The sequence below is a fragment of the Lucilia sericata genome, unplaced genomic scaffold, assembly GCF_015586225.1.
Source record: "Lucilia sericata isolate MDLA Ls3-8-SP2 unplaced genomic scaffold, ASM1558622v1 Contig008696F_arrow, whole genome shotgun sequence".
Lineage (NCBI taxonomy): Eukaryota > Metazoa > Arthropoda > Insecta > Diptera > Calliphoridae > Lucilia > Lucilia sericata.
In genome coordinates this window covers 1-10,390 of record NW_023998156.1, presented here as the reverse complement: position 1 = coordinate 10,390, position 10,390 = coordinate 1, and the positions used below count along the sequence as shown (strand labels likewise).

The 10,390-nt window shown below is 28.6% G+C and overlaps 2 protein-coding genes across 2 annotated transcripts; one reads left to right on the top strand and one right to left on the bottom strand.

Annotated features, from left to right (window-relative positions):
• Positions 1-1,277: 1,277 nt before the first annotated feature.
• On the top strand, positions 1,278-3,747 carry LOC119615841 (regulator of MON1-CCZ1 complex-like). The gene is given in 8 exon segments (XM_037971826.1): positions 1,278-1,496; positions 1,588-2,065; positions 2,117-2,233; positions 2,236-2,505; positions 2,562-2,820; positions 2,879-3,441; positions 3,444-3,481; positions 3,543-3,747. Coding segments are annotated over 7 exon segments (1,824 nt in total). The 5' UTR covers positions 1,278-1,394; the 3' UTR covers positions 3,479-3,481; positions 3,543-3,747.
• A 2,686-nt stretch (positions 3,748-6,433) lies between these two features.
• On the bottom strand, positions 6,434-10,385 carry LOC119615840 (vacuolar protein sorting-associated protein 8 homolog; the record flags this gene model as incomplete). The annotated part of the gene is given in 4 exon segments (XM_037971825.1): positions 6,434-7,372; positions 7,375-8,269; positions 9,203-10,057; positions 10,116-10,385. Coding segments are annotated over 4 exon segments (2,691 nt in total), but the record flags the coding sequence as incomplete, so codon positions are not given.
• Positions 10,386-10,390: the final 5 nt, after the last annotated feature.

Genomic DNA, 10,390 nt, shown 5'->3' with positions numbered 1-10,390 from the left:
TAGATTTATTCTTATAAACTCTTTCACAATTATCCACATCACATTTGTAGGTTTGGTCTACTGCAAGCTTATGTTCCTTTTGATGTCTGTTATAGTTATGCCAGCGATTAAAGGAACGTTTGCAGCCTTCGTAGTAGCAAGAGTAAGGAGGTAAGCCATCATGTTCTCGTTTGTGGGCTTCAAGACGGTGTAGCGCATTAAAGCTTTCATTACAGCGATCACATTGATGTTTAGGCTTTTCAGGAGTAAAGCTTTCTTGTGTTGAAGAACAGCTTTCGGTATCGGAAAGAGTCTAAAATAGAAAAGTATCAAAATAATGAGTTTAAACATGTTTTTAAATAGTATTATTACCTTTTCCTACCTTTTCCTCTAATTTTTCCTGAACATTAGTATGTTCTTTATTTGCTGTTACTTGTTCTTCTGTTACAACATTTGCTTTCGCTCCTGTAGTGTCCAAATTAACCTTATATTCTTCATTAAATAAAAACTCTTCTTTATATTCCTTAACAGTTTCATTTTTAAAGTAATACTAATATTTTCTTGCTGTATTAAACTGCTGCTTTGACTTTTGCTCTCCACATTTCCTTGCGGATTATCAATAACAATTTTCTTTTTAGGAGGCCTACCTTTTTTTTCTTTTCCAAATATTCTTCTTCTTGAATTTCAATTTCTTGTGAAATCTCTTTAAAATTCGTCTCTATAAGATTTAACGGCTTCCGATCAACATTTAAGGGATCTTTTGCTGCAACCACAACTTCCTCCAATTCCAATTGACTTGCTTCTTCATCCAGCTCCTGCTTAGTTTTTAATAAATCATTAAATTTATCCAAGGAATTGCGGCACATTTGTTGAAATTCATAAAATAATAAAATTTGTTCATAACACCGTTCGCACACATAATGAGGATATTCATCGGAGGCCACCATTGTTAGACCGGAAACATTGCATCAACTTTTGAGCTAAATCCAAGGTTGGAAAATATCGAAAGTCTTCCTTCGTTAAAATACTGTAAACAGGTGCGACATAAACTTATTTTTAAATCTTTATTCAACATTTTTCTGGCTATAATATAATTTTTTTTAAATTTTCTAAAAATTCCCAAATTTTTTTTGTTTACATTTTTTTCGCAGCTGTTTTTGTTTATTTACATTTCTCTTTTGTTGCTAACTTTTGCCACAACTCTGTGTTGTTTTTTGTTTTTGTTTCAACAGCTGTTTGTATTTGTTTACATTTTTGCTGTGAGTACTTTTTAATACAACTGTGTAGCAGCTGTTGTTAGATAAAATTTATCTGACAGCTGTGAGAAAAAAATATTTCTTTTGTTTTGTTTACATGTATATTTTTTATAATAAATAGTGAAAATAATTAATTTTTTATAAAAATAATACTTTAAAATGGAGCATTCTGTACATTATATAGAATTATCGAAAAATCCTATAAGATTCGATGCAGTTAGTCAATTAACTAATGTCTTTTTTGATGATTCCAATAAGCAGGTAATATGAGACGCCTCTTTTTTTTTCAAATTCAAGGTCTAACATTGATTATTGTTAAACCTTAAACGCAAATGATATTTTCCTATTACAGATCTTTGCCGTACGTTCGGGTGGCGCCACCGGTGTGGTCGTTAAAGGTCCTTCTGAGGATAAGATAATTTCATTTTGTATGACCGATCGTGGTGCTATACGTTCCATCAAATTTTCTCCTGATAATCAAATTTTAGCCGTACAAAGACGTGAAAATTCGGTAGAATTTATATGCTTTCAGGGTGATCAACCCATGCTGCAGGAAATTATCGTACATCAAGTCAAAGCCTTAATTTATGGTTTTGTTTGGGTACATAATAGAGAATGTGCCTTAATATCGAATTCGGGTGTGGAAATATTCACCATAGTGGCAGAGAAAAGTCAAGTGAAGTCCGTAAAAGCCATGAGTATGAGTATTAAATGGTTTGCCTGGTGCTCCGAGGCCAATATAGCTGTTTTGTGTACAGCCGATAGTAATAGTTCTTTAATACCGATATTGATCAAACAAAAATCTATAACCAAATTGCCCAAACTTGATTGTAAGTATAGAATATGTTTACCAGATCACTTTATAAAAAAATTTCTTTAAGTGGGCAGTTCCAACCGCGAAATCCAGGAGAGTAAAGTTACTTTGGGTCAAATCTATGGTGTTATGGCTGTTTTGATCTTACAAGCTAGTGCCTCGGGTATGATTGAGGTTGAAGTTTATTATTGAATGGCCCCGGTTTGGCACCTCGTAAATGTCATGTTTTACGTTTGGGTTTGGTGGGACGCTTTGCCATTAATACGGTGGATAATTTAATTGTGGTTCATCATCAGGCCTCGGCTACTTCTTTATTGTTTGATATTTCCCTTAGCGGTGAGATAGTTAATGATATAACATATCATTCTCCCATTACTGCTGGCCGATCGATAAGACCTTTTGCCTTAAAGTTGCCCAGTTTGCAACCGGATGGTCAAATTTTACAATGTGAATTATGTGAGTACTATGTGCAGCATTTGCAATATTTCTATAAAACTGTTCTTTTTTTCCAGATTCTACAAACTGGGTTCTATTTCAACCCAACATTGTTATAGATGCCAAATTAGGTTGCATGTGGTATCTACACTTGGACATTGAATCTCTGTGCACCTTAATATCAGATCGCATAAGATTAACCGAATTTCTATTGCAACGTCACAATGGTAAACAGACTTTGCTAAAAGTACTCAGACAACTAGTAGATGATCAATACAATGGAGCCTTTTTACCAGTATTGGAAACTATATTCAATAAGATCAACAAAGTATATGCGTAAGTTTAACACTTTCTGCTATCAACAAAAATGACATTACTGTTAAATCTTTTATAGATCCTGGGTCCATTTGGAATTGCAAAATCAAACAGCTCAACCTTCAAATGTTAAAACCACCCCCAAATCTCCCACTCCTCCTAAAGTTTTAATAGAACAAATCGATATGCATACCCAAGTATTCCAATATATTGTAGAGAAACCACAGTGCCAAACCATACTTTTACTTTATCTACAATCTTTGTGCAAACATAATATAGCTGCCCAAGAGGATCTCAGTAAAATGCTAATAAATGAATTAATTTTAAATAAAAGTTTCGATACTTTACGTCGTTTGGCCGAGTATTCACTGCTTATGGAATCAAAGGCTATAGCCTGTTATTTACTCTCACATTCTAATGAAGATCCTGCAGTCTCACAAGTTGCCTTAGATATGTTAACAAAAATTAAAGCTCACGAAATTATTATAGAAGTTTTACTGGGCCAGGGTAAGGTAGTGGATGCTTTGCGCCTGGCCATTAATACCAGTGATGCGGGTCGTATATCGGCTAGGAAATTTTTAGAAGCTGCTCAGAAATCACAAAATGACATGACCTTTCATAGTGTGTTTAAGTATTTTCAATGTGTAATTTAAAACAGCATGGTTCGATGGAGTTTTGAAAAGTGAGTAAATTTTTTGTGTTTGAAAATTTTTTATAACTGCGTTTTTGTTTTTCTATTGCAGCTGAACAATGTACGGAATTTGTTCAATATTACAATAATTTGTATAAAACTAATTAGCCAAACCAGGTTTTGAAAACCTTAGTTTAGTTTTTATGATAATTTAAGGTGAATTTTGTAATGGAAATATTTGAAAATTTTTTGTAAGTAAAATTTTGATATTTTTAAATTTCAGGTGCTTTTTTCATAATAAAAACTAAAAAACAGTATTCTGATGAAAAAATAAATTTGGGGTTTCTTTAACAATATTGCAAAATTTTCTATAAATAAAAATATTTTGCAATATTGCAAAATTTTCTATAAATAAAAATATTTTGCAATATTGCAAAATTTTCTATAAATAAAAATATTTTGCAATATTGCAAAATTTTCTATAATAAAATATTTTGCAATATTGCAAAATTTTCTATAATAAAAATATTTTGCAATATTGCAAAATTTTCTATAAATAAAAATATTTTGCAATATTGCAAAATTTTCTATAAATAAAAATATTTTGCAATATTGCAAAATTTTCTATAATAAAAATATTTTGCAATATTGCAAAATTTTCTATAAATAAAAATATTTTGCAATATTGCAAAATTTTCTATAAATAAAAATATTTTGCAATATTGCAAAATTTTCTATAAATAAAAATATTTTGCAATATTGCAAAATTTTCTATAAATAAAATATTTTGCAATATTGCAAAATTTTCTATAAATAAAATATTTTGCAATATTGCAAAATTTTCTATAATAAAATATTTTGCAATATTGCAAATTTTCTATAAAAATATTTTGCAATATTGCAAAATTTTCTATAAAAATATTTTGCAATATTGCAAAATTTTCTATAAAAATATTTTGCAATATTGCAAATTTTCTATAAAAATATTTTGCAATATTGCAAAATTTTCTATAAAAATATTTTGCAATATTGCAAAATTTTCTATAAAAATATTTTGCAATATTGCAAAATTTTCTATAAATAAAAATATTTTGCAATATTGCAAAATTTTCTATAAATAAAAATATTTTGCAATATTGCAAAATTTTCTATAAATAAAAATATTTTGCAATATTGCAAAATTTTCTATAAATAAAAATATTTTGCAATATTGCAAAATTTTCTATAAATAAAAATATTTTGCAATATTGCAAAATTTTCTATAAATAAAAATATTTTGCAATATTTTGCAATCTATAAATAAAAATATTTTGCAATATTGCAAATTTTCTTTAAAAATATTTTGCAATATTGCAAAATTTTCTATAAAAATATTTTGCAATATTGCAAAATTTTCTATAAAAATATTTTGCAATATTGCAAAATTTTCTATAAAAATATTTTGCAATATTGCAAAATTTTCTATAAAAATATTTTGCAATATTGCAAAATTTTCTATAAAAATATTTTGCAATATTGCAAAATTTTCTATAAAAATATTTTGCAATATTGCAAAATTTCTATAAAAATATTTTGCAATATTGCAAAATTTTCTATAAAAATATTTTGCAATATTGCAAAATTTTCTATAAAAATATTTTGCAATATTGCAAAATTTTCTATAAAAATATTTTGCAATATTGCAAAATTTTCTATAAAATATTTTGCAATATTGCAAAATTTCTATAAAAATATTTTGCAATATTGCAAAATTTTTCTATAAAAATATTTTGCAATATTGCAAAATTTTCTATAAAAATATTTTGCAATATTGCAAAATTTTCTATAAAAATATTTTGCAATATTGCAAAATTTTCTATAAAAATATTTTGCAATATTGCAAAATTTTCTATAAAAATATTTTGCAATATTGCAAAATTTTCTATAAAAATATTTGCAATATTGCAAAAATTTTCTATAAAAATATTTTGCAATATTGCAAAATTTTCTATAAAAATATTTTGCAATATTGCAAAATTTTCTATAAAAATATTTTGCAATATTGCAAAATTTTCTATAAAAATATTTTGCAATATTGCAAAATTTTCTATAAAAATATTTTGCAATATTGCAAAATTTTCTATAAAAATATTTTGCAATATTGCAAAATTTTCTATAAAAATATTTTGCAATATTGCAAAATTTTCTATAAAAATATTTTGCAATATTGCAAAATTTTCTATAAAAATATTTTGCAATATTGCAAAATTTTCTATAATAAAATATTTTGCAATATTGCAAAATTTTCTATAAAAATATTTTGCAATATTGCAAATTTTTATAAAAATATTTTGCAATATTGCAAAATTTTCTATTGAAATTTGTTGCAATAGTGCAAAATTTTCTATTGAAATTTGTTGCAATATTGCAAAAATTTTTTATAAAAATATTTTGCAATATTGCAAAATTTTCTATAAAAATATTTTGCAATATTGCAAAATTTTCTATTGAAATTTGTTGCAATAGTACAAGATTTTCTATTGAAATTTGTTGCAATAGTGCAAGATTTTCAATTGAAATTTATTGCAATAGTGCAAAATTTTCTATTGAAATTTGTTGCAATAGTGCAAAATTTTCTTTTGAAATTTGTTGCAATAGTGCAAGATTTTCTATAAAAATATTTTGGGTTTTACAAATTTCTCTTATATTGAGAACAAGAATTGGTTTTAAAAAACTGTTAGATATGACTTTTTAAAACAGGTCTTCTCTAGAGATTCCAGACTCAAATCGACATAATTGTATTGTAGAAACTGCAAAATAATAGATATTTTTATAAATATTATAATTTTTATTTTATATAGAGATATTTTTCATTTTGTTTTAGTTACATAAAATATATGTATGTATAATATGAATGTATAACTTATTTTATATATAATTTAATAAATTTAACAAAATACAAATAACTAATAGTAGTAGAATAGTAGTAGTAAATAATATAAATTGACCAAATTATTTGCTTTTGTATTAATAATTATATACCCTGATAATATAGAAAAAAGCCATCATATTAATGGTATAACAACAGAAAGTCTTAATAAGAATACTGGTTAAATAACTTTAAATTGTTTTATATAAATAATTAATATAAAAATACAATTAACTTAAAAACTAAAACGGGACAAGACAATTATTAGTAAATAAGTGTGAGAGAAAAGCGCGAGAGTAGAGTTGTTAACAAGTGCAATTCTCTAAAATTGTTTAAATTTACGTATACAATTAGAATTATGGTTTATGTCCAGCGTCCCCCCAAAAACAGTGCTAACGTTTCAAATTTTCTAGGTGGTGATTTTAATTGCAAAACTCCCAATTCCCGGTTACTGGCTTTATAATTTGCATTAGTATTGCTGTTGTAGTTAATAACATTATGACTAGGTTTGGCTAATTGTAAAGGTTTATCAAATATCCTAATATCGATTTCATTAAGGCAGTAAGGACATTCTAAATTATTCTCTTGCATTGATGATTGTTCACTGTTGTTCACAGTCAAAACATTGGAGGGATTTACAGTTTGTTTTGTTAAAAACTCTTGGGAACATTGTTCATGCATGGCATGACCACAGGAACCTAAAATCAATATGGCCGATTGATTATACAAACGTTGTTGGCAAACGACACAACGCATCATGGTTATCCATAGGCCACGTGTGGCTTTTTTATGGTAATTATGGAATTCTTGTGCCAATTCTTTTTCCATTATTTTTTGACTTATTTCCATGGCATGCGTTTCCTGTTTCGATTGATTTAACATACTCAAAAGTAATTCCTTAATATCACCAAAACTTCCCGAAACATTATGGGTATTCATGATGAGCTGCACCAAATTGGGCAGATCGACATGTTGTGAGGCTTCATGCAGCATGGTTTTTGTTATGGACTTAAACTCCTCCAAAGGTAAAATAAACTTAGTAAATCCATCCACAATGCCTCACGTTCTTTGGCTGTTAGACAAGATTTAGAGCACATGGAGGAGCGAGCACATAAAGCTGACACCTTTTGGGCACATTCGGCCATATTCTCCGTTTTGGCACTTTTTAAAATATCCATAGAAATGCTAAAAGCTAATTTATAATCAAATAATTTCTCTGCTAAGAATATGGCTGCCTGCAGGAGTTGGTATTGTTGCACCAATTTAAGGGCCGCCTGAGTATGATAACCTGCCGTTTTCTTTAAAAACTCTTCCACCTCTAAAGGTTCAAATTTACACAATAACTCCAAAAGTTTTAGTTTTTGTTCTTGGGCTAAGTTTTCATTTCTTTGCTGCAAATGTTTGAGAAATGTAAACAAAATCTTTTCATCATCTGCCACCATTTCCAGCAATTCCCCGATTTTGTTATTAAAATATAAATCCACTATGCGTGTCGTTTCTTGGGCATCTATTGTCAGCAAACGTTTGATATGTTTACGTAGTTGTTCATAGATTTTTCTCTCCTCATCCTTGTTGTGTCGTTCCATATACACAAACATGGTTTCGTGTCTCAACGGATTGTTGAGATAACACTCGAGTATGTTATCGTAACGTTGTAGTTTTTCCAATAAATATTCTTCCACATAATGACAATGAGCCTTTTTGGCCAATTCTAATTGTTCTTCATCGTTGGTTATGGCATCGAGACAATTATTGACCAGCAACTCATGCCAGGCATTCTCACGTTCGGAATGTAAGCGAGCACTTTCATTTTCTATCGACTCTTTAGATAAATAGTTAAGGACTTTTTCGAGGAGTTGTGTATCGGCTGGCAAGCAGGATTGTGAGATCTGTTGGGCAATGAAATTGAGTAGACAACCAATTTCGGACCACTGGAAAAGAGGAAAGGAAATCAGTAGAAAATAAAATGTCTAAAAATGTTCATTCAATGTTTAAGTGATATTTTGATGAATATTTTTCACTAATATTTTAGTGAAATTGGTGAAACTTTTCATTAAAAGTACGGTAGAAACATTAAAAGTTAGTGAAAACTGTTCACTAAATTTTTCACAAAACAATTTGGTGAAAAATTTTCACTAAAAAATTTGGTGAAAATTTTTCATTAAAAAATTTGGTGAACATTTTTCATTAAAAATTTGGTGAACATTTTTATTAAAAAATTTGGTTGAAAATTTTTCACTAAAAAATTTGGTGAAAATTTTCACTAAAAAATTTGGTGAAAAATTTTCACTAAAAAATTGGTGAAAAATTTTCACTAAAAATTTGGTTGAAAATTTTTCACTAAAAAATTTAGTGAAATTTTTTTACTAACCGATTTGGTGAAATTTTTTTACTACCATTTGGTGAAATTTTTTACTAACCAATTTGTGAAAATTTTTCCACTAAAAAATTTGGTGAACATTTTTCACTAAAAAATTTTATGAAAATGTTTAACCAAAAATTTGGTGCAAATTTGTAAAAAAAATTGGTGAAAATTTTGCATAAGAAAATTAAAAATTGTTCACTTAAAATGTGGTGGAAAATTGTTCACTTAAAAATTTGGTGAACATTTTTCATTAAAAAATTTGATGAAAATTTTTAATAAAAATGTGGTGAAAATTTTTTACTAAAAATTTGGTGTGAAAATTTTTCATTAAAAAATTTGATGAAAATTTTTCATTAAAAATTTGGTGACAATTTTTCACTAAAAATTTTGTGAAAATTTTTCACTAAAAATTTGGTGAAAATTTTTCACCAAAAAATTTGGTTGAAAATGTTTCACTAAAATTTTGATGAAAACTCCGTTTTTAATAATCAGCACTCACCGTATTATTTTCCGGCGTCATAATTTCCAACAATATATTTATAATCCTTTTGCGATGCTGGAAACCCAGTTCACAATTGAATTCCTTCTCCTGAAAAGCCAACGATATCACATTCAAAGTCTCGCGTATATCAAATTTCAATAGAGCCCTCAAATAGGGATATGGCAATTCATCCGGTTCACTAGTATTGGAATGCAGTGAAGTTAAACAACGTAAAACATCATGTTTAACATTTTGTCTTAGTTCCTCGGGTATGTCACCCTGAGGATAACCACGACCGGCTAAACTACTAGAAATATAAACCAAAAGGCAATTACCCAAATCAGGATGTTCATAGTCCAGCAAGGGTATAAGTTCCGTTAAAGAAACAGTGTAGTCATGCAAAGCATTTGCATTTAGGAATATTTGTGCTTTATAGAGTTTATATTTTTTGGCCGCCTTAAGGACTTGATTTAAGTCCAAACAGGTCCAGTCCATTTTCAAGATAATTTCTTCTAATTGTGAGGGTGATATCTTAAGCCAATATTCTACTAGGGCTTGGGAAATAATAGGGTTAACACGGTGTATATCGTCATTTTCTATATGTGCGGCGGTAATATGGTGTAGGAATAGTTCTTTGTTCTGTAAACGTTCCCATAGCTGGGTCCATAGCAGTTCTAGCTCTCCTATGGTTATGAGACATTTGATAATGGCGCCTAAACAGTAATCGGGTGCTCTAGCAGAAGCCGCTATGTACTCCTTAAATAACATAATAATACGCTCCTTGGCCTGTTGTTTCCTTTTGGGTCGCTCGCCTGCCGCTTTATAGCCATCTAAGGCTAAATCACAGGCTTCTTGCCAACGTTGATTTTTAACCTAAAAGAAATCATAAATTTTTAGCATCAGTTTACTTTTTATTGTAAAGTTTTCTCACCAAATATGTTATCCTCTCCATCCAAGTTCTTACACCAATCGAATGCATTGATTTTGCTCCCAAAACATACAGCTGTACACCACGGCAAGCTAAAGAATTGTAGCAGGCATGTGTACCAGCCAAAGCCAAAGCGGGCGAAACATTACCACCCGTAGCCAAACCCTTAAATTGTGCCGAACCATAAACCATACCAGCATTGGCCAAATCTATACATTCCAATTCCTTGCTGGTGCGTACATCTAACAAATGTAAAATTTCCGAAGTATCTATACAAC